General features: G+C 41.0%; 1 protein-coding gene across 1 annotated transcript in view; it reads left to right on the plus strand.

Moving 5' to 3' along the window:
* Window positions 1-25,530, plus strand: part of LOC136826787 (sortilin-related receptor-like) — a 330,233-nt gene that overhangs the window by 53,188 nt on the left and 251,515 nt on the right. Inside the window, exons 10-14 of the mRNA XM_067084222.1 lie at window positions 353-502; window positions 623-724; window positions 8,304-8,719; window positions 8,857-9,037; window positions 18,699-18,816. Of these exons, the coding sequence (XP_066940323.1) occupies window positions 353-502; window positions 623-724; window positions 8,304-8,719; window positions 8,857-9,037; window positions 18,699-18,816 (967 nt within the window). The remainder of the gene's footprint in view (window positions 1-352; window positions 503-622; window positions 725-8,303; window positions 8,720-8,856; window positions 9,038-18,698; window positions 18,817-25,530) is intronic.

Raw genomic sequence — 25,530 nt, forward strand, 5'->3', positions numbered from 1 at the left:
GCCAACTATTTTAATAATTTTTAAAGCTTTTTCTTATCTCTTATGATTCCAGACTTTACTTTGGATGTAAAAATGCCTTATTTCAAAGTCTAATAACTTTCAAAGTACTGATAATTTAAAGGAAAAATAAACACTGCACTGCATATTATCCTATATAGAATATCCAAGAAAATAAATAAAGCCTGTTTATTTTTTGACATATTTAGAAAAACTTGAAAGCAATGGGGTTCAGTGCCTAATCTTATATTTCATGTAAAGGTAAACTAGAAGAATGCGATTATAGATAATTTTTGGAAGTGGTACAGTATTCATTTTTTATGTCTTATGAAAACATTTCCTTCCTGCTCAACAGGTACGCAGGGGCAGTTACTTGTACACACTAGGTGACCATGGTGGTATTATTATTGCTGTACAAATGTACCAGGCAAATGGCACAACAAATGTCATACAATATTCAACAGATGAAGGCGAGACGTGGAATGAAGCGACGTTTTATGATGAGGTTAGTAGTAAGTTGAAAGAATGTGATATAATTATGGTGTGAAGTTACTTCCTAGAATTTTATATCTGAGCACATGGCAAAATAATAGAGAGTTAAACTACATTATAATTTTGTTTTCAGAAAATTCGTGTGTATGGACTTATCACAGAACCAGGAGAGAACACAACTGTGTTTACGATATTTGGATCCGAATCAGAAAAGCATCAGTGGATTTTCATTAAGGTTTGTTTTGTACTGATACCAGTTTTTGGCTAGGTAAATTCAACTTTATATTCATACTAAGTATTTAATTTACCAGCATATTAGGCACACTTCAAAAGTTCTTACTTTGGCAATGAATAATAACTTTTAGGTACCATTGTGTGGCCTTCATGTTCTGAACCTCATAATTCGGTTCAGCTGGTTGCATGTATCGTAAATATTAGGATGGTAACACCTCAACTTAATGGACTTCTCTACTTGCCAGTTACATTGTTATGATTATTTTCTGCCGTGTTACCATTTTTGAAGTGATACATTTTTAAATAAATCTCTTAAATTGAATGCTAAGTGTGAAGCACAAGACAATTAGGTTAGGAACAGACTTTGTTACTTATCAGGACGTTAGATCCCTGAAGCACTTGATACGTTGAGTTGCTATTGTATTAGGTGTAGTCTGTGTGCTATTAGCGCTTTGTTCCACAATTTGTTTCACTGATGCCTTGCTGGTAAACTCTCAAAGTGTTTCAAAAATGATTCCCAGATTACTTTAATCATTGAGAGCTACTTTACAATTATCAATAAGTTATCAAAGGTGAAACATACCATATTATTATTCTTAAAAAATACAGTGAAATTAACAAATAATAGGACTTGCACACAGGCATCCTGCTATCAAATTTTTGTCAACTTTATTTTCACTGCTGTCCCCTCATTACTCTTACATTATCCAACAGCATTTGTTGTCTGCTTTAAAGTTGTCATACTCCAGCACTGTGCTCCGTATTTTACTTTTTTCTGTTAACAAGGTAAAATATCTGTAATATGCTCTGCATTAAAGTTTATGTACTCCATCACTGTGCTTTATATTTTCATATATGTAACTTACCAAGTAATTACATAGCTGTACCTTCCACTCGTGCGGCAGTTAAAAATTTTGAAGTTCATGTTAGCGATTTGTTTATTTATAGTGTAAGTAACTACCCTGCTCTCTATCGGGGAACAATAGGTACAAAGTTAACAGCGATCATCACTACTTCTCTGCTGGCTTTACCATCAACATTGAATGGTTTGGTGGTTGAATTTGAGTTTTTTTCTTCGCTTTTCCCGAGGATTTGGTGAAGTACCCATTATTTTGGTAGTTTTTCAGCTTAACCTAGTGGTTTTTCTACAGTTTATTTATGATGTCTGATTCTAGTTCATCAAGTATTAGGTGTTGTAGTAGGGAGGGTTGCAAGACTCGAATGACCAAAGTAACCTATGATAGTCATATGATCTGTCCAAAATGTAGAGGACAAGAGTGTTCATTAGATCCCACTTGTGATGAATGTGTTGGATGGGATGAGATGAAATGGAAGGTTCTTGGGTCTTATTTGGATAAGTTAGATAAAGATAGGAAAAGGAAGGCGACTATTAGAGCCGAAAGGAGAGCTCAGAGTGCAGAGCCTGTCACTAACATTTAACTCATTGACCATAGCATTCCTTCTCCTGCCCTTGCTGTATCCCCCATCCTTAGTCCTAATGATTCTCCATCAACTCCTATTCCTGGCTCCAATGCTTCTGATCCCAGTACTGTAGCCAGCCTCAAGAGTAAGGTCGATCGTAAATTCGATCTTCTAAGTTAATACTGTGTCTAAGTTGGGTGAATCGCTTAAAGTCCTTATGGATGAAGTGCAGAGCATTAAACAAATGTCAGTGCCAGTGGAGGAGGTGGCTGTCCGTCCCACTAACGCTCCCAGATGAAGGTCACTATCACACCCCTGAACCTGGGAGCAGACATACTGGAGGTCCAAAGGAGGTTAGCGGGGTTTGCTCACAGGCAGTTGCCCCCTCATCCAACTCAGTGCTTTGTGATTCTGACAGCCATCGGAAAGGCGTCACAGTGAGCACCCACCAGTTATTGTCTGACTCTGATAGTGACTAGTGCTAATACTAATAAGAGGCATTTTTGCAGTTTCCCAGGTGAATCTTGTCCCTTGAAGAGACATCGTGATAGAGACGCCTCTCCCTTTTCTCCGACGCGTGCAAGAGACCATTCGGCTAGTCCGCAACCGGGTTGCAGTACGTGGCGCAGTCCGATTCGCTCTTTGGAGCGCTCACTTGATGAACTTCATCACTCAGCTCATAAGCGCTCTTCTTCTTCTGGGCACTCATATGACTGTCCAGGGTGTTTGTCAGACCATCTCCCAGTCATCGAGCGCTCGTCTTGGACTCAAGAGCGCCTGCCTCGAGCCAGCTCGGCTCCCACAAAGCACTCGGCGCTGACCGATCTCCCGGCGCCAACTGTCACCCCAACTCCCACTGAATGCACACCTACGTCATTGTCTCCCGCTTATGTGCTTGAAGATCCTTCTTTTGTGCATATCAAGAAGCAGTTAGAAGATGTTTTGGGCCTTCTGCATAAGGCTCCCCCTTCACATAAGCCTTCTCAAGACCTTATTTTTTTCTCCTGTTTCTTCAGAGAAGGAAGTAGCAGTACCAGACCCTCCTCCTACGGCTTATGCTTCCCTGATGAGATATTTTTGCCAATCTTCCCCTTGCACTTCCAGCCAGCTGCTCCAGTGTCGCTCGCTTCCAAGTTCCTTATGAGAAACCCAGCAGATTCTAGTTTGCGCCTACCTCAGATGGTTCTCTCTTCATTTGCAAGAAAGGCACTTAGAGAGGTAGAAGATTGGTTGTCCGTTGTGAGGGAACAAGGGAAGGCTGCTTTTGCCTTTCCTTCTGTTAGATTGATGGCCAGGAGATATCTCTCTTATTCGACTGGAGAAGCTCCTTCCTTGGAAGGTGCTGCCTCTTCTCAAGGTGACTTCTCAGGTTTGATAGACTCAGCTCATCGCTTGGCTTTTTCTCTGGCTAAAGTTTTAGCGCCCGACTTGGCTGTGGATTGGCTGGGCGTTTTATCCTGTGTAGATAAGGCAGTGAGGGATGGCTCCTTTGAAGTTGTGGGTCTTTTTGCCAGGGGAGTTTTGAAGAAGAGGGAGGTATGGTGTTCCTTCACCACGAGAGGAGTGACGTCATTTCAGAAGTCTGCGCTTTTATGTTCTCCCTTGGATAAGCAGTATTTGTTCCCTCAGTCAGTGGTGAAGGAGATTGCCACTGATTTGCAGAAAAAATCAACCCAAGACCTTCTTGCACAATCTTCAAAGCACTGACCAAAGGAACTTTCTGCCTTTTCTGCCAAGTCTGTCTCCCCTCTGCAACAGCATCCCTTTCATGGAGGCAGACAGGTTTTCTCGAGGGCCCGCTCCAAGGTGCATTTCCCACGCTAAGTCTATGAAGCATGAAGAGGACTTGAACCAAAACTTCTTCCAAAAAGTGACTCCTCTACCCTTTGTGCACCCCTTGGGAGCCAGACTCTCCCTCTTCTGGCAGAGGTGGAGTGCAAGAGGCGCGGAGCCTTGCACGATCAAGGTTCTCAAAGAGGGTTATTCAATCCCGTTCTTAGAGTACCTTCCTCTTGTAAATTCGCCGATCGCATTGATGGCATATTCGGAGAGCTCTGAGAAGTTCATATCTCTCTCGGAGGAAATGTCTTCACTTCTAAGGAAGAAGACCATAGAGGTAGTGGGGGATTGGACTTCAAGAGGATTTTACAACCTCTTGTTCATAGTCGGGGGGATGGAGACCTGTCCTTGACATCGGTGCTTTGAACTTCTTCATACAGAAGACGAAGTTCAAAATGGAGACAAATCAGTCTGTGGTATCCTCTATCCAACAGGGCAACTGGATGATGACACTCGACATGCAGGACGTGTATTTCCACATTCATAGACAGCCAGAGTCCAGGAAATACCTGAGATTTGTCTTTGGGGCAAATTCTTCCAGTTTTGGGCCCATTGTTTCAGTCTTTCCACTGCCCCACAAGTATTCACATGAGTCGTGTCACCCCTTGCGAGGTGGCTTCACCTCCTAGGTATCAACAAGCCTATACATAGACGACTGGCTCCTCTGCTCCCAGTCTCAGGAACGGTGCATGAAGGATCTGCAGACTACCCTTCTTCTTACAGAGGAACTCGGACTTTTAATAAATCAAGAGGGGTCCCAACTAGCCCCAACTCAGTAGATTCTCTATTGGGGATGAGGATCAACTCTGAGTTTTTGGGGTTCTCCCTCCCCAAAGAGGATAAAATTCTGTCTTCAGTCAGTACAGGACCTTCTTTCGCTTCCAGTTTACTTAGCGAATCAATGGATGAGTGTGCTGGGAACCCTCTCATCCAAAGAACAGTTTGTGAAGCTAGGAAGACTTCATATGAGGCCCCTTCAGTTCTTTCTACACTCAAGCTGGAACAGAAGACATCAGCCAGACACAGTGACGTTCCCAGTCACGAACGAGATAAAGGAGGGACTCCTTTGGTGGACGTCCAGGGAGAGGCTTTCAGAGGGAAAGTCTCTACTACTTCCGAGCCCCGACTTCTCCTTCTGTGCAGGCGCCTCAGACCAAGGGTGGGGACCTCTGATGGACACCCAGGAAGTTTCCGGCATGTGGTCTCTGGATCAAAGGAAGCTGCATATAAATGCCAAGTAGTTATCTGCCATTCACCTTGGCCTGAAGCATTTTGCGAATATAATAGCAAACAGAACCGTGGTGGTACATTCCGACAACACCATGGCTCTCCTCTGTATCAAGAATCAGGGGGAAACCTACTCGTTTTCCCTTTGTCAGACTTATCACCAGATTCATCCACGGAAAGGTGAACGCCTTGGCAGACGGATTAAGTCGACCAGGTCAGGTCCTTCCAACAGAGTGGACCCTGCACTCCAGTGTCTGCGACATCCTCTGGAAGTTGTTGTGGAGCAGGCCGACTGTGGACCTGTTTGCCACATCGAAGAATTATCGGCTTCCTCTATTTTGTTAATCAGTCCCGAATCCTCAGGCATGGGCGACAGATGCAGTGCTGATAGACTGGTTGAACCTGGACCTGTATGCCTTTCTGCCATTCAGCATGGTGAGGGCAGTTCTCAACAAATTGAGGAGTCACAGAAATGTATCGATGACCCTGATAGCACCCTTTTGGCCTCTCAAAGAATGGTTCCCGGACCTTCTCAAGCTTCTTGTAGACTACCCAAGGTTACTACCTCTTTAAGTCCACATCTTCTTAAACAGCCTCATCTTTGGAAGTTCCATCAAGGACTATCTGCTCTAGCTTGACAGGCTTCAGACTGTCCGGAGACTCGTCAGAATGAAGAGCTTTTCAAAGCAAGCTGCGGAAGCTGTTTCTAGATGTAGACGTAAGTCTACCAGCTGAGTCTACCAGGCCAATTGGGCTGTCTTCCACAGGTGGTGCAGCAGCAATAACATCTCGCCTGCTAAAACCAGCGTAAGCCAAATAGCGGACTTTCTTCTCTTTCTCAGGACTTCCAAAGGACTATCTCCATGGATTACTAAGGGCTATAGAGCTGTACTGGGATCAGTCTTCAACATAGAGGTGTAGACTTAGCCTTCAATAAAGACGTAACGGATCTGATATAAGTCTTTCGAGACTTATAAACGGGTGAAGGACAACTCCATGTCATGGAACCTGGATGTTGTAGTTAAATGGTTAACGGATCCTGCTTTCGAAGCTCTCCACGCCATTTCGTTCAAGAATTTAACTAAGAAGACTCTTTTTCTTGTTGTCTTGGCAACTGCCAAAAGAATAAGCGAGTTGCAGGCTATAGACAAGCACATCAGTTTCTTGAAGAGAGATGCTGTATGCACCTTCATACTTGGCTTCCTTGCTAAGAACGAGTCCGTTTAATCCCTGGCCACGCTTGTTCTCTAATAAAAACCTTATAGACATTCTAAGACCAGAGGAAGAGGAAAGGGTCCTTTGCCCAGTGAGGGCACTGAGGCATTATTTAGACAGGACAAAGAGAATCAGAGGCCCTGCCATTAGCCTCTGGTGTTCCGTCAAGAACCCTTCCAAACTGTTGTCCAAGAATGCTTTGTCATTTTTTTCTTAGAAGTCTGATCATCGAGGCGCATTCTCAAATAGAAGATGATGTCCTACCTTCCTTTGATTTGAAAGCACATACTATGCCTTTAGGCATACTGTAGTATGTTGCTCTCAACTAACCTGCAGTCGACTTATTGGAAATGCAATTCCGTTTTTGCCTTACATTGTCTTAAAGAAATTGAAACAATGTATGAAAATTGCAGTACCTTAGGTCCATTATCGATGGCTGGCTTGGTATTGGGGGAGGATGCATAGGAAGCAACCCTTCCTGTCCGTAACTCCTTTGCCTTGAAATTTTGGATGTCGAGTTTTTTTTGGGGAGCCTGGGGGTTACTTATACCCTGAGTGCCCACCAGTCTGTGGCAGTGGTATGATGGCTTTAATCTTTATTGTTGTTGGTGTTGGTAACCATTTTTTATTGGCTTATTGTATTTTGGTACTGTGCCCAGGGCAAGGGCAGTTTTCCTGTTTTGCTTTATGGGTGTTCGGAAGTGTTCTTCACTCTAAGGCCCCCTCTCAAAAGTAGGGACTTACCATGGCCATTCCGCTAAGTTGCTACAGGTCAAGATGAGCACCGAACAAGGCAGTAATCATCTATTGCCACTTTGTTACCAGGTAAGGTTACAACAAGCATTTTATCAGTGCTAACAGATTTTTATGTTGCAAATTCATCCGCTTATCCGATTGCTTTTGAAAGAGATTATGTCTTTTTATCCCACTTCCTATCAATGTGGGATTCAGCTATGTTATTACTTGGTGGGTTAAATATATGAAAATAATATTTTCATAATAGAATTAAGTTTCATATGAACATGAAGCACAGAAGTGTTGATGATCGCTGTTAACGTTTTACCTGTTGTTCCCCGATAGAGGGCGGGTAGTTACCTACACTATAAATAAACGAATCGCTACCATGAACTTCAAATTTTTAACTGCTGCATGAGTGGAAAGTATATCTATGTAATTACTTGGTAAGTATACTGTACTGTATATGAAACGTAATTTTATTATGAAAATATTTTACTTTATTTCTGCTAACATGGCAAAATGTCCTTGAAAGGCTCAAAACAGACATTTAGTAATGCTGACTACCTGTGTAATGTAGCCAGATGATTAAATAACAGTAATCAAGCCAGCCGATAAATCAGAAAGATATTTTTTGCATCTGTGAGCATTAGGCAGTACAGTATAACATGAATTGTCGTTGAAAAAGAAGGAATAATGGCAGAAAATTAGAGAAGGAACCGTTATATGATAAAGCATATATCATGTAGGTTAAGGTTAGTAAATCAAACAATCATATACCCAGGGTAGAGCATATTTGATACGGTGAGCTTCTGTAAAAATATATTTGAATTACTTTTTGACATTGGTGAATTTACTGCATAATATAAGGTTTTTATTTTTAGAAATACATTTTTTTTAATGGGCTTATTCTCCAGGTAAAGGAAAGTCAGTATCATATTTAAGACTTTTTTTTATTTAGTTAGTTAATCGGCATGTTTGACCACCAGTCAAGTTTTTGAATTAACAAAATGTTTTGATTAATGATGTTGGTCTATGAGAAAAACTTAGCAGTAGTATGAAGTCAAGATATTTAGAGTTTTTCACTGTTTAAGGAGGTTACTAATTTCTATTGATTTTTTTTATTTCTTTTTATCTTGTAGGTGGATATGAAACCAGTGTTTCAGTATGCATGCAATAAAGATAATGACTACAAGACATGGTCTCCAACTGATGGTCGAAGGGGACACAATTGTTTGCTTGGAAGGAAGCAAGTTTATGAACGTCGCATTCCACATGCAAATTGTTATAATGGGATAGACTATGACAGACCTGTATCAGTAGAGAATTGCCCTTGTAACAGAGATGATTTTGAGTGTGATTTTGGATTCAAAATTACTGATTCTCTAGATTGTGCTGAGGACACAGATGATGCCATTAATCCTTATGATGTACCAGCTGTTTGTTTGCCTGGACATTTTTACAATAGAACAAGGGGTTATCGAAAAGTCCCAGGTGACACGTGTGAAGGTGGACGAGAGTATCTTTATCGCCCTACAATCACTGCTTGCCCAGTAACGTAAGTGAGCAGTCTTTTACATAAATAATGTTGGATATTTGCTACTATAATTTTTATTTTGTTTTATGGCAAGAATATTTGTGAAATATTAAATGAAATATTTTAACAAATTTTAATTACCGTTTTTTAATGTATAGGGAGGAGCAGGAGTTCTTGTTGGTTTCTACACGCCAGGAAATCATGCGTTATGATCTGGTTAATCCCCAGGCTGGACTAGAACCACTGCCTATTCAAGGCTTAAGAATGGTTATTGCTCTTGATTTTGACATGGAAAATAACAGTGTCTATTGGTCTGATGTTGATGAAAAGAAGATAAAGGTATGTAAAAGTGTTTTAAGACAATCTTTGAAATTGGTATTGATTGTGGTGGCAGACCCAGTTTAGTAATCCTCTAGGATTAGTGCTGTCAGTGCACATCACTTGTTGCACTGTAAACATCATTAAAGATTGTTTGCAGCTTCCCTTCATCCCTGAGCTGCACCCACTTTTAACCTTTTACCACTTCAATCTTGCTGCCTAATCTCTCAAACTATTACTTCTTAGTGCAACTTTGGGCTTTTCTTCCAGTTTCACCATGAGATCCTTATACTTCATCTCTTTATTTTCTGGATATCTCCATCTTGTCTGACCACTCCAACTCCCTCTTTGCTCTGTCATGAGAGGTGAAGAGCTGAAAGTCCTCCATTGCATGGGTTGACATCTTAAATTTCATAAATTCATCAATCCAGTTCAGTTTATGAAATGAACTGCATACATTGATGGTGGTGCTCTCATAGGTAATGACATTGCCTCAGGCAAAGGCGAAGTTTAGAAGTTTAACCTATGGGGTTTCAGTGACTAGTAATGAATCCCACCCAAGGATGTAAACAAAGACTTCTGTGGTCTCTTCAGTAGTACTTTACTATACTGTAATATATTATTTTACTATATTGTATTATAATTTAGTATGGTCTATTCCTCAATACAAAGAAATGAGAACTATTCTTGGAAAAGTCAAATACAGCCCGAAACTATATTTTCTTCATGAAAAATAATGAGGGTTTTGTTACTTTTGCGATAGGTATAAAGCTTCAACAGTTTAGGTGTAACAGTTATACATTGGTTATTGTTTGTATTTAATTTTGTGTTTTAATATCCATCATCAGTTGTCAGTGTCAGTAAGTAGTGTTTAAGCAATATTTGTTGCTTCATACATGTCTGTTCATAAGAGTTCTAAATACTGTATTATTTAATTGGCAGTTTGCTTTAATAGTTGTAGGAATTAATGAAATCCATTGGTCTCTGTGCTTTTAATAGATACTGTGTTTTGTTAGCTATCATCATCTTTCTCTTTTGCCTCTGCTGTTCCCTGAGCCTGCCCCCAGCACAGTATTGAATATACTGTACACAATCTACACTTAGTTGCAATTACATTACTTCTACAGCTACTATATAGTTGTAATTGCAGTACATTGTAAGCTAACAGGTGTATGCCGTGGTGAAATTGATGTAAAGTGTCTTTTTTAGTAGTGTTTAAGTTACGCATCAGTAATATAGATGTGAATAGGGGAGAGTTTGGGCAGGATTCTCACCCTAACAAAGCAAAAAAAAAAGGCCTGAGTAATTTTAACTTATTGGGGGCTTGAGAAGTTTAAAATAAGATAAGTGATTATAAATTTGTTGTGGAATTTTTCTTGCTAATTATTTTTATATAATTGACTTACCAAGTAATTACATAGCTACTACCTTTCTACACAGCAGTCTAAGAATTCAAATTTGTTTTCTGCCGGCTCCTGACTAACATCGGTGGTTTTGTGCCATCATCATCATCATTTTTTGGAATTTGTCCAGTCTTTTGGTGAAGTATTCGTATTTTGCTTTTTTTGATGTACGCCAAAGATTTTCTTTAGCTATTTAGTAATTTTGTTAGCTGTGGTTAACTTTATTCTAAGTAGCCAGGATGTCTGACTCTAGTTGTTTTAGTGTTTGGTACTGTTCCGAAGGTTGTAGGACTAGGTTAGTTAAGAACCCTTTTAATTCTCACACTAAATGTGTGAAATGTAGGGGCCAGGACTGTAATATAGATCTTACTTGTTCAGAATCTCAGGATTGGGATGAGCAAAAGTGGAAAGCTTTGAAATCGTACTTGGCGAAATTGGGGACTATGCTTGAACGGAGATAGTGAGTGCCCTGCTAGGTTTAAGAATATGACGGTCAGGACCTTCATTAGAAGGGCCCTCTCCCACTGCTCCACTTGGCAGGACACTAACAAGGAATTTGAACGTGCTGCACAAATGTTGGTGAATAACTTTTTCACCAACAAACTCATCAACAAAGAAATTTGAACTGGTCTGGAAAAATGGTATAGTGGTGAGAGCTCACAACCTGCTCCCCAAGATGACATCATGATATATTATAAGGCCCGGATGCATCCCCAGTACCGTGAGGACGAGAGCTCCATGAAGAAAATTGTCATGGAGAACGTCACCCCGACCAAAGACAATAAGAAAATAAACCTTGTAATTTATTATAAGAACCACCGCACCCATGATCTCGTGATGAGGAATAACCCCTCTCCACCAGCAAGAGAACCCCTAAAGCAGAAGAACGTGGTCTACCAATTTGTATGTCCTGTCTGAGGATGCCCCGGCGTTTATATTGGAATGACCACGATACGTCTGTCAAAAAGGATCTCCTGCCACACCCAGGAGGGTGCCATCATGAACCACGCCCGTGCTACCCACAATATTTCCATCTCCCGTGACAGTATTATACAAAATATAAGTATAATCGGGAGAGCCGCTGACCTTCAACGTCTGCGCCTGCTGGAGGCGCTCCTCATTGCTGAGAAGAAACCTACAATGAATACGATGCAGGAGGCATCGCTCCTACCCACGAATTCGAGAAGGGTAATGCCGAACACCCACCAAATCCAACAAATACCTGATAATGACAACCCTGAGAATGGAGACGCCCCTGATGAGCGAGGCGCCCTTTGAGACAACCCCCTGACTACAAGAGAAAGAGTAAATTATGATATCATTCATCCTCCGACCAATAATAGCCAAACTACCGATGATGTCAGTCGGCATGACATCACGCAACGGCAGGCCAGTGGGAACGCTGGAATGAATGATATTCCCAGGTTGCAAAGATCTGTCAGGATCAAGCTTTGCCGCAAAAATTTGGCTTAAGTTCGCCGACTGCAACCAATCAAAATTTGTCGTCCATGACCCCGCCCGCTGAAACCCGTGTATAAATTCGGAAGGACCTATGCAACCTGCCAGTCCTCTACTATCTCATGCTGGAGAATGACAGAAGAGTCTGTCGAAAGGTCGCGGCAACAACTATATGTCATAATATTCTAACTGTATAGAATATATAAGAAAAGAGAATCCAGATTTTTTTTACTTTTCCCCCATGAAATGACAAATATGGGCGAGCTGTTAGCACGCATCTCCAGTGAAGAGAAGTCCGCAATAAGGAAAATAGAAAAAGTCTTCTACAACATAAATGCAGCTGAACCAGCAATAATAGTCAATAAAACCTGTTTAAAAGAGGGTCTGCTGCCAAATCATAATATTAATAATAATAATAATAATAATTAGGCAGGAGGCCCTGTCATAGCAATGATATTTTGAATGGCGTTGCTGATTCAACTGCATTCAGTTTTAATTTCAAACGAACGAGCTACAGTGTGCGCTGAATATAGGCAAAGGTCAACAGTTCTCCAAAACATTCTTTCAACTAAACAAATATAAACATTATAAAAACCACCCAGTTGAATAGGATGACTGTGATAGACAGACCCCCCCCAAAATAAATATTAATAATAATACTGTAAGATTAAATAATATGTAATAAGATGAAATAATATGGACTTCAAAGACAGAGAAAAAGATAGTAAGAAATTGATTTCCTCCCCTCCATTCTGGGGACCCATTTATCTCTCTCTCTCTCTGTTTTTCCTACTGAGATGAGAGAATTTTTATGGTATGTATATTTGTTTTGTATGATAAATGTTAATAATAATAATAATAATAATAACAATAATAATAATAATAATAATAGTAATAATATACTGTTATTATAACATTTGTGCATTTTAAACAAACAAACAAATTTCAACCCCAATCTTTTCCTGTGTCTTGGAGCTCAGGGGGGGAGGGTGACCCTGTCAAATATGTCAAATTACTTGACATTTCTGACCAAGGGTAAATGTTGCCACAACGCAGTCAAATCAATTTTTCTTCCTTTCTTCCTCTCTCTCTCTCTCTCTCTCTCTTGCCTCTTGCCAAAGGGATGTGAGGAAGAAATAGATAGATAAATAGATATTTAGTCTCTCTCTCTCTCTCTCTCTCTCTCTCTCTCTCTCTCTCTCTCAGGAAAAGATATTGCTAATATGAGTCTCTTTAACCATTTGGTATTAACACATATGCACATTGTTTGTGTGTGTGTGTGTTTTCATAGTGTTTTAAAAATGCATAGTACATAAAGGTAATATAGTACATGTTTGGAAGACAAACATCAAACATAAATTTTTTTGTTGTCATTCGCTCAAAGAGAAATGGTTTAATATTCTTCAAGAGATTAAATAAAGAGATAAACTCTCTCTCTCTCTCTCTCTCTCTCTCTCTCTCTCTCTCTCTCTCTCTCTCTCTCTCTCTCTCTCTCTCTCTCTCGCCTGTGCACAGCTGGCTGAATATTAATTAGTGGTAACTCACTCTCCCTTTCTATTTTGGCTGGAAGGATTAGAAGTATGTATATATATATTTTTAAGGGTACTAATGTTTAAGATGACTTTGAAATTATATTAATATAATCTCAAAGATTACAGTAATACAATAATAATTTGATATATATTTGATGTAGGATGATACTTTAAGTATAAATTGTATAAACTTGGTATTTGAACTTTCAAGATAGGCATTTTAGAGGGTGGGTTCTAAGTATTCATGGATATTAACTATTCACCGGGGGTTTTGAACGCATCCTCTGCCAAGATGGAGTGGTTTACTGTATCCAAGTTGGCTGCCTCCACAAGTGGTGTTGTTCCTGGAGAGGACTCCACCTTTGGGAGACTATGTCAGTCTGGAGGTATAGCCATCTCCTACCTTGCCCACCAGATGGCAAACCTATGGGCAAACCTGGTGTTGAAGAGAAGGGGTGCTGTCCTGACTTGGATCTCCAGGTCTGTAGGTCCCGAGTTGGCATTGACCCTAGGAAAGGAACGTTGCTGCGTTCTGCCTCTCTCCTCCCTAGATAGTTGGTGGATGCTGCAGTGGACAAGCATTGGGCCGAAGGCAGCTACCGTCTTGTCCATGAGGCTGTGGCTAAGACCGGGTCTTCGCGTGGCACTGCAGCCCGACCTTGGGGTCAGGCTAGAACTTCTTCGGCCCCTAAGAAGGCCCAGGTTTTGAAGGGTACCTGCAGGAACACCCAGCCTCCTCCTCCTGCCGGAAAGGGCGTGCAATTGTGCTGCTTTCAGCCCACTCACCAGTCTGGAAAAGGGAGCAAGGGGAAGAAGAAGAAGAAGGGGAAACGCTAGGGACTGCGTTCCCTTCCAGCTGCTGCCATTGGTGGGAGGTGTGCTTGTCGAGCCAGTGGGCAACATGGCAGCGATACGGAGTGGAGACCTGGGTAGTGGATGTCCTCCTGGAGGGATGTCTACTCCCCTTCAAGTTTTGGCCACCCCTCACCAACTCTCAGGTCCTTCTCTTAACCTACGTTCCTGGTTTGCCGAAAGATCTCACAGTCAGGCAAGAAGTGCAAACCATGCTGAGCAAGGCCACTGTGGAAATTGTGTCGGATTGGTCCCCAGGCTTTTACAGATGTATCTTTCTCGTAGAGAAAGCCTTTGGGGGGTTGGAGACCAGTCATAGACCTCTCTCCCTTGAACTGATTCATTCACCAGACTCGGTTCATGATGGAGACGGCATGCTCTGTGCTCACCTCCATCATGGAGAACGACTTCATGCTTACGGTGGACTTGAAGGATGCATATTTCCAAATACCCATCCATCTGTCCTCCCGCAAGTACCTTTGCTTTATCCTCGGGAAGACGGTGTTCCAGTTCAGGGCACTCTGTTTCAGGCTCTCAACTGCTCCTCAGGTGTTCACGTGAGTGTTCACCCTGTTGTCAGCTTGGGACCATTTACGTGGGATACATCTGTTGAGGTGTCTTGATGATTGGCTTATCCTGGTGAGCTCCCGCTCACAGTTGCGTCAGGACAGGGATCAGCTCCTCGGGTTTTGCCGTGATCTAGGGATTGTAGTAAATCTTGAGAAGTCTGATCTCACCCCCAAGCAGAGGATAAAGTACTTGGGCATGCTGATAGATATGGTAGCAGCAAGAGTCTTCCCCTGCGGCCTTGTATCAGTAGGTTTAGGAAGGCAGCACAGCTATTCCTGTCTTGACAGGAGCTGCCAGCTTGGCAATGGCAAGTTGTCAGCGGTCACCTGTCATCATTGGAGAAGCTGGTCCCTCATGGGCGACTTTACCTTCGTTCCCTTGAGTGGAGACTGAAAGAGTACTGGTCTTAGTGTCGAGACCCCGAATCCTTTCTCATTCCCCTCTCGGTGGAAGTGAGAGAGGATCTAGGCTGGTGGCTGGACAACACAAACCTCTTAATAGGAGTATGCCTGCATACTTTCCCTCCAGACATGCGTCTGTTCTCAGACACATCGACCAAGGGATGGGGCGCACACCTGGAGGAGTTGCTGACTTCGAGAGTGTGGAACTGAGATGACAAGCACCTTCACATCAACACCCCAAAGTTTAAGGTGACCTTCCTGGCCCTCCAAGAGTTTCAGAATCGAGTGATGGGACACTCCGTGGTGTTAATGAGTGACAACACCACGGTGGAGGAATGTATCAACAAGCAGGGGCGTCTCGTATCCCTTCTGCTTCACCAATTGACGATGCAGGTGCATGAGTGGGCTGTGGCTCACTCCTCGGCAGAGCTGTCAGCCAGATACATCCCAGGGAAGAAGAATGTAGTGGCAGACAAGCTCAGCTGCCAGAATCAAGTGGTAGGGATGGAGTGGTCCCTTCACTCGGATGTCACAGAGAGGTTGTTTGATCTGTGGGGCATCCAGTCATAGATCTGTTCGCGACCTGGCACAACAGAAAGCTTCAGGTCTTCTGTTCGGCCATGCTGGACCCATGGACCACTGTGGAGAACGCTTTTCAGCACCCGTGGGACAACCTCGACGTCTATTCCGTCCGTCCATTTTCTCTAATTTGCAGGGTGATCAGCGAAGTGTTTTTCACCCCGAATGTGAGGATGATTCTGGTAGCTCCCAAATGGCCACAGGCTGTTTGGTGTCCCGACCTGCTAGCACTGCTCTCTGAGGCACCGAGAGAGATTCCTCTTTGGTCCAACCTTGTGTGTCAACTCTGCGTAGAGCAGTAGCAGTAGGCAGTGCAGTCCCTGGGAAAGTGGGCCGTCTTCTTTGGTTGGTGTCGTAGATGGGGTCTCTCTCCAGTCGGAGCTACTATTCAGCAGGTCGTGGACTTCATCTTCCTGTGCTGAGAGAAGCTTCTCTCCTTTTCAGCCATGAAAGGCTATAGGGCTGCACTTGTTCTTGTCTTGTGGATGAAGGGTGTAGACATCTCCTCCTCTTTGGAGATATCACAATTGATGAGAACTTTCAAAAGGTCTTGCCCACCCAGGGATCTCAGGCCCCCTGCATGGGGTGTGATTCTCGTTTTGAGGAGCCTGACTCATGCACTGTACGAGTCTTTGCGAGAGTCATCAGACAGGGATCTGACCCTCAAGACCATCTTCCTGCTTGCCCTGGCATCGGCTAAGAGAGTAGGAGAACTGCATGGACTTTCCTTCGATGTTAAACGCTCGAAGGAATGGGGGTAAGTTACACTCAATTTCATCCCGGGTTTCATAGTGAAGACTCAGAACCCATCGGTCCGTAACGTTAGGTTTGAGTCCTTTACGATCCCTTCCCTAGAGGATTTTTTAGATAATTATCCAGACGAAATGCTACTTGGTCCTGTTAGAGTGCTACAGTGCTATGCGAAGAGGACTCATCATCTCCATCCTGAGTGTCGATGACTCATTGTTAGCACTGGCTTGTCCAAGCAAGAAGTGCCCAAGAATATGATTTCTTTCTGGCTTTGTGAGATGATCAGGAGAGTGTACTCTGCTGCTGGTGAAGACGACAGAGTACCTTCTGCCCGAGACCTCACGAAGTCCGGAGCATTGGTCCAACCCGTCGCATTCCGGAAGAACCTGTCAGTTCCTCAGGTGCTGAAAGCGGGGATGTGGCCTTGATAGACCACTTTCACCTCTTTCTACCTTCTGGACATAGCCCACAAGCCCTTGGACACTTTTTCCTTGGGACCTGTGGTGGCTGCTCAACAAATTGTGTAGCTTACCTGGCTCCTCTAACAGGAAAGGGTTGCATCTCGCCTGAGATGTTCATTTATGGATGTGAGAATGACTGCGGAAGTGACTGGCCTCTCCTTCTCCATCCTTCTCATCCTTCCTCTTTTCCTTCAGGCAGAGAGTGGATTCAATCCTTTACATACTGGAACTGGCGGTCTATGCAGCCAAGTCTATACATCGAGCTTCTTTTCTATTATTCCTTCCAGGATTATAGAAGCAAACCTGCTCCTTCCTCTAGCAAGGGGAGGAAGGAGATCCTGACAGTAAGACAAAACCGATACTTGTATTTGCCTCACTGTCTCCAACTCTTAAGGTTCATCCTAGCCTATTTTCATATGAAGTTACGGTTTCCTCCCACATGCGAGAAAGACCCAGAAGTGTGACAATTGATCATGCGGTACTACACCCTGATCAGTTTGTCAGAGGCAGGTTTCATTTCCTTGCTCTAAAAACCAGGAAGAGAATTCCAGGTGTAGCAAACTCCAGTTAGTTCAAGAGAATCACTCTGATTCCTTCCTCCTAACTGTACAAAACTGCGGTCCTTTACATTACATTTTTATGCCCACCTCATGCCACCCCTCAATCTGACACCTGTGCCGAAAGAAAAATTGGAATGTTTACGTCTGGGTGGGAAGGGCTTCCACCTATCGGACAGTAGTTAACTGCCTAACCACCATGTTTGAAAGTTCAGCAGCCATTTCTAGCTCCGCTGTAAGTAATTCCTAATAAAGGACCTCAGGTTGTATAGTTTGGAAAATACAATTTACTTTAAAAATTGTGATATTAAACACTTTATATACAGTATTCTGTGGAGAGTAAATGTTGGTGTAAAAGCACGTTTCATGTGTGTTTCATGGACACTGCACAAAATTATAAGAAAATTGAGTATTGGGGTGCAAGCAGGGTTTTTAAATAATACAAAAGGTAATCACTACTTGAAACAAATCAGGTTGCTTTGTATTGCACTGAATTACACAAGACAGAATTATCATAGAACATAGCATGGTGAAGATTAAGTTAACCCTCTTTTCTCTCATATACAGTCGACTCCCAGTATTCGGAGGTGATACGTACCACTACCCCCTGGGAATAGCTAAAATCCATGAATTCTTAAAACCCTTTGTTAGTGCTTATAACTGCCTATTTTGATAGTTAAAAACACCAGAAAACCCTCTAAAAATGCTTATACCTGAATATTTTAGTAGTTTTATCACAAAAATTGCATTTAGTCTTGAAAATGATATGGAAATACAGTAATTTGTGAATATTTCTCGATGAAAAATACCGTGAATAGGCGAATTTTCTGCAAATGGTGTGTACTGTATATATGTTCCATAGAGAAATCCGCCAATAGGCGAGTCTGTGAATTGTGAGCCCACGAATCCAGGGGGCTGACTGTAATGCCAAATAGCCAGCTTTCATGTCACATGTTGCTAAGCGTACCCTTTTTCATTTGAGTTGCCCTCATTTTATGAAGTCTTATTGACCCCAATTTAATATGTATTAATAAATGAAAAATTAGGCAACAGAGATTCAGTATTTTAATGACTCATGTTTATGATGTAATCTTAAGTTGAACACTTTTGTTCCAACAGCGGTTGTGTTTTGATGGCCATCACGATGTTGAGACCCTTGTTGACAATAACCTGCATAGTGTAGAAGGATTAGCACTTGATTGGATTGCAAAGAATTTGTATTTTGTTGACGGAGAACATAAGACACTTGAAGTAATTCGAACGGATATATCCAACTATGGACGGATCGCAGAACACTGTTGGACAGTAAAACCTTGGATAATCCCAGAGGCATTGCTGTTCATCCTGTACATGGGTTAGTATAATTATTTTTGACTCTTATGTAACAGTCAATGTGTAACAGTTGGCCTTCATGTGTTGACATATAAATATCAATTGTTAAATGGTTAGCTTAATGTAAAGTGGTGACTGAGGGCATTAAAATGTCAGTTGTTAAATGGTTAGTTTAATGTACACTCGGCAAGGAAAGTGAGGATACAGTTTTTTTAAATCTTCGGACATATATGGCTCAATAATGCAACATCTGGCAACTTTAGAAAGGGGAGGAGCTTCAATCTTATTGTTTGTTTTTTGCTTGACCTATAACTTTCAATCATATTCTACGGTTCTGAAATCATTGATACTTAAACGCGGTAGTAAGCTTTACAGTATTCGTTCAAGTTGTAATTTGCAGCTACAGTTCTGAGCAAAATAAAAATTTTTCGACATAGCCTACCAAGTAACCTTACACAAATGAATTTATGACACCACAGTGAACGGAATGCTTGCATAATCGGAAACGCGATCTTCCATAATGAAATCAAGAGTTAAATTTGAGCAATGTCCGACAAAAAACGTGGGGAATAGTAAAGGAACGAATGCAATGTTATGATGAGAGAGAGAGAGTGAGTGAGTTGCTGTTGTGTAAGCCTAGGCCTATATGTAGAGCTACCCATTTCATTATTTTTTTCTTTTAGAGACTGAGCGATACTATAGAGAGAGAGAGAGAGAGAGAGAGAGAGAGAGAGAGAGAGAGAGAGAGAGAGAGAGAGAGAGAGAGAGAGAGAGAGAGAGAGAGAGAATGTTGCTGTTGTGTAAGCCTAGGCCTATATATAGAGCTACTCATTTCATTATTTTTTTCTTTTAGAGATTGAGCGATACTATATTTGTATAGTATGTTTTAGCAATGGAGAGAGAGAGAGAGAGAGAGAGAGAGAGAGAGAGAGAGAGAGAGAGAGAGAGAGAGAGAGAGAAACTATGACAACGTCAAGAAACATCCAGTTACTTGTGTTTTCCTGCCAAGTCGCGCTGTTCCTCACATCAGAGAGAACGCTGTTGCGGATTTAAATAGATTTGGGCAACCTACCTAGCTGTCACAACATTTACTGCTATTAATTCCAGCTGACTTTTAACACAGTGAAATACAAATATGAATGTGTAAAAATTAAAGAAACTATAATTACCTCGTATGATCATGCAATAATAAGCCTGTTCATAACGGAAAACGAGTAAATATTGCCGTTCTGATAAACAGCACTACACCGAGATATCCACACACTATCTTTTAGATCTCTATGAACGAAGTCATCTGAGAAATTCTGATTACTTCGGACATACATGGTTTTTAAGTATCTGAACGTTTTTGTTTTGCAGATTTAAGATATATGATATAATTTGCATTGTATTTTCATATTCTAGAGTAAATTTACCAAGATTATGTGTTTTCTGTAAGAAAAAAAATTAGAATTCGATGAACGAAATCTAATGAAAACTGTATCCTCACTTTTCTTGCCAAGTGTACACTAGTGACAGTGAGGGCATTTAAATGTCAATTGCCAAATGGTTAACTTAATGTACAGTGGTGACAAGGAGGGCATTTAAATGCCAGTTCTAAAATGGTTAGCTTAATGTGCAGTGGTGACGGTGAAGATCCTTATGCCAGTACATGGTGATTTATATTTGTCAAGGCTACACAGGAAATTTTTGTAAAATCCTTTCCATGATCAGTATCATGATGACACAGACTCTTATTAATTCCAATATACATTGGTTTTACTGTGATCTGGGCTTGTTGAAGGAATTGAGAGCAGCAGTAAGAAAGGAAATGACTGCAACATAGATGAATTTGACCAGTATTACATGGTGTAATGGTAGCTGGGGCACTGACAATGAAGATGGAGGAGTTTTTGAAATGGGGGGAACTATAGAATGATAAGGTTTATGGTGGGAAGATATTATTATTTAGAAATTGTTGGAGAGATGTGATATCAAGTGACAGGAAAAAACTGAGATGTCAGACTGAGATGGTGTGGACAGGTGCTGAGAAGGGATGAGGAACAGTTGTTTAGGAAAGCTGTAGATATGGAATTAGCAAGATTAAGGCCTAAGAGAAGGCCAAGGAAATATGGAGAAGGGGATAGATGAAGACCTAGACTTAGTGGGTTTTCAGACAGAGAGAGCACAGGATAGAGGAGACTGTAGAGAACTAATTTGATGTCAATTCCCTTGACAGGAAAGCGACTTGAAAACCATGGTGGTGATGTGTTAGATGTATTGCCTGGGTATACTGGCTTGACTTTTTGTATAAGCTTAACACAAGTTTTTTGTTGGATTACAACTAATATAACCAGATGGCCAAAGTCTACAGTTTACAGCATCTGTCAGTGATACTCATAGATTCATAGATTCAAGACATCACTTAGGCACATTGGCTAGACAGTTACATTAATGCTTATGGTGTAAATTAAAAAAATTCCTTCTTGGCATCATATCTAAATTTGTATGCATACACTGAATACTCCATGTATGAAAGCGTAGGTTCATTTTCCATAAAAATACACATAACTTTTAAAATTGGGAATGATGTGTACAAGCATACCATATAATAAGATGATAGTGTTCACTTTGTAATTTTTATCATTATATATGTAACTTACCAAGTAATTACATTGCTTATAGTTTCACTCGCCAGCAGCTTAAAAATTTTGAAATTCGCGGTAGCGCTATTGTCGGTGTATGTGATTAGTCCTCGCCCACTTTCGGGGTAAGAGAGGAACAACTTCCACAGTGAGATTCAGTTGTTTTTCTGGTGGTCCGACAGTGGTTCAGTTATGAGCAATCAGCTTAAATTTTGGCTTCTGTCACTTTTCTTTTGAGATTCTTCCTGAGTGAAGTACTTGTAGTTTACGGTTTTTTGTATTTATGTTAGGTTCTCTTAGCTTAGACCTTTAATTTTCAATTTCGGATGCTTTTTCTTCAATTTGACTTAGATTATAACTTGATTGATGACTTCTTAGACTTAGTATGCCTGACTCTAGTGCTACTAGCCTCACGCTTATTGCAGCAAAGGCCACAATACTAGGCTTACTAAAGAGAAATATAACACTCACTCTATGTATGTAGAATGTAGGGGACAAGAATGCTCAGTTGATCAAACCTGTGATGAATGTCCAGAGTGGGATGCTAGAAAATGGATGGTTTTGGGGTCTCAATTAGCAAAATTAGATAGAGACAGGAAACGTAAGGCGCCACTAGAGCTGAAAAACAGACAGTAGATAGCAAGACCGTAGTTAGCTCTGCTGATGATGATATTCTTGCTTTACCTTTTGCCTGCTCCCACTGTGTCAACCATTCCCATTCTCCAACTATTCAACCTACTCCTTTACCTAGCTCGCCGCTCCTGAACCAGGCCCCTTGCCAGCCTCGAGTCGAACTTGTACGTAATTTTGATGTCAAAATGGAGTTAATTGTGGATACTGTGGCCCAGTTGGGTGCTTCAGTGTGTGTCCTTATGGACAAATTGGAAAAAAGTGCTAGTGTTAGTGAATTGTGAGTGGAAGTGGCGGCTGCTTGTCCCGCCGACGCTCCTAGGCAAAGGTCACTGGCATACTCCCCTACACCTGGGAGCTTAGTTAAGTATACCTTAGTTTAACCAGACCATTGAGCTGATTAACAACTCTCCTAGGGCTGGCTCGAAGGATTAGATTTATTTTACATGGCTAAGAACCAATTGGTTACGTAGCAACGGGACCTACAGCTTATTGTGGAATCCGAACCACATTATAGCGAGAAATGAATTTCTATCACCAGAAATAAATTCCTGCCACTCATTAAGACGAATTCCATTTTCCTTATGCGCTACTGTTAATCCTATATACTTAAGACTTTTACTTTCTTGCTCTCCTACTTGCAATTTCCTTTCAATTTCCCAATTGTTTCCTTTTAAAATCCTTCACTTCCTCCATAGCAAAATCATCTACATGTGTGTATAAAATACCATTCAATTTATTGTCTTTCCACCAAAAGAATATACTGTATTAGGTTCTAATCTACTTCTTTTGCCTTTAGGCTCCTCCACCACTTTTACCACCTTACAATACCATGCCTTTGCTGTATCCTTGAGCCCATAAACGGTTTTCTTCAGTTTCCCTAATCCATAATCTCTTCTATATCTGCATTCCTTCTCCAGCCCATTATCATCTCCTTTCCTTCCTGCCCATCTATATTCCCTTCCTTTGATGCATGGGATTCATCCTTCACAGTGTATTTTGTCTATTTCAGGTATCTTTTTTTTTTTCTGGTGATAGTCTTTGAATCCTAGTAACATGTATTCTAGCTACTTCTCTTAGAGAATCCCCAAGTTTAACCACTACTGTTTCACCTGATACTCCCACTACCTGAGCAGGTCCTCTCCATTCATTTTCATTTTCTCTTACTGAATACCTCGTCTCCCACTACTGCTTCTTCAAACTTATGTTCTCTGACATTTTTATTTAAAGCAATTCTTAATTTATTACAAGACTCAATTTTGATGAATACTTCTCTAGCCGTATGCATTGCATTCAGTGTATCCCTTACTGTGCTTCTTCCATACCTTTCTCTCTGCTTGCAGGACTTGAACCTCTTCCTCCCATTAAATTTGGCAAGAAGGTTTTTTCCCAAATACTAATTGGTTAGGGGAGAAACCACCATTGTTTATTAAGCAGTTCCTAGCATTCACTACCCATCTTAATGCCATGGACCAATCCGCTTCCTCATCATCTTTGATCTTTCTTAAGCTTTCTTTGATTATGCCAACTGTCTTTTCACACAATCCATTACTTCATGGAGATTCAGATGCTGTGGCCATCACTGTAATATTCTATCTTTCTGCCATCCTCCTTACTTTTTCATTTTGAAATTCTCCCCTGTTGTCTGATAATATTTTAGAAGGTGCTCCAAATATAGCAAACCATCAGTCAAAAAGTGTCTTTATAATAGTTTCTGGTTTCTTGTCTTTTATCCAAAAAGCCTGACAATACCTCGTTGCCATATCTACCATCAACAAGAACTTTCTCTCTTCTATCTCTCCCACATCCATTGCGACAACTTCATTAAATGTTTTACTCCAAGAAAAATGCCACTACTGGTTTAGCTGGGTTTCTTTTGTATCTTTTACATACCCTCACAACTTGTGATTAAGTCTGTTGGTAACTTTTTTATTTCCTCTTTTCTTTCTATCTCAAAGCATCACCCACTGTGCTGCTTCTGTTAGCTTCATATTTTATCTTCAGTTCCATGACCAAATCGTAGATGTAACTTCATCATTGTACCTTTAATTTTCCTTAGACTCTTTTCCTTTCATCCCTCCAGTAACAATTCTTCTTCTACCTTCCTCCTCAAAATTGGTATTCTTCTCTTAACTTTACCTTCATTTCCCCTAATACTTCTATTTTAAGATGATTCTCTTTTAAATTTACAGTCATACCCATTTTACTTATGGTTTTCTTACCCAATAACCACGGTACATCACCCTGCACAATTTCTGTCTTCAAATAAAACTTTTTGTTTTTCAATATCACTGGTATTTCCATTACTCTTTGTGATTTGTATGATGACTCACTGAAATTAAATACCTTATTAGACTCTTTCTTAGTATCATTCATTCTCCTCAACTCCTTCGTGATTCAAACCCACGACAATGTTTGCTAATCACAATTCACAAACTGTTGACTTACATCCTGTGTCTGAAATTGCATCAACCTCTTCCCAAGATTCTTCCTCTATTTTACTGACTTCTCCTATATAAACTTTTTCTTCTTCCTGTCCAGTTTCTGATTTCTTCTTATTTTGAAAATTCTGAGGACAATCCTGTAGCCCAGTGCCATGCCAATTTGCATATTGCACAGTGTTACTTATCCTTTCTCTATTAATAGATTTCTTCCACCTCTACCTTGATTAACTTTTCCCCAGTTTTTCCTCCTTTTCCCAAAATTTGCATAACCTTCTGATCCCAACCATTCCCCCTCCTCTTTATTCCCTAATCCCTCAAATATTCTTTTCATTATCTGTGACACTGTTTTATATTCAAATTTTCCATGACCACAAGCTGCTAATACCATGTGTTTTTGATTTTCTGTGAGATTCGCTTGTATAGTACATGAAAACCTTTTGCTTCCCCTTCAAGTATGTTTTTCCCTATCACTCTACTACACTCTAACTCTGCCTTTAAATACCTAATTATAAAGTCTCTCATCTTTTCACTAGATTCTCTATCTGGTTCAAAATAGTTTTTCATTTTACTGTAATTTTCCATTAACATATCTTTTAGATACACATCTTCTAGTCTGGATAGGGTTATCTTTGAACCCTCTTTATCCTTAAGTTCATCTCTGTCTATTCCTTCTGTTACTTCTAAAGCTTTTCCTTTTAAGCTCATTCTTATCTGTATCCCTAGATATTTCATTTCTTTTCCTTACACCACAAGCCAGCCTTCGACTTGTCCACTCCATCCTTTATAATCGCCCTGTGTCCTGCTAAATCTTGGGCAGTCTCTTCTCCATTTCATCTCCCAAAGTTTACCATCAGATCTGTCCATTTTTAACCAACCATGCTTTGCTACCACTGGAAAGCTTTTCTAGCCTAACCCGTCCAA

The sequence above is a fragment of the Macrobrachium rosenbergii genome, chromosome 41, assembly GCF_040412425.1.
Source record: "Macrobrachium rosenbergii isolate ZJJX-2024 chromosome 41, ASM4041242v1, whole genome shotgun sequence".
Taxonomy (NCBI): Eukaryota; Metazoa; Arthropoda; class Malacostraca; order Decapoda; family Palaemonidae; genus Macrobrachium; species Macrobrachium rosenbergii.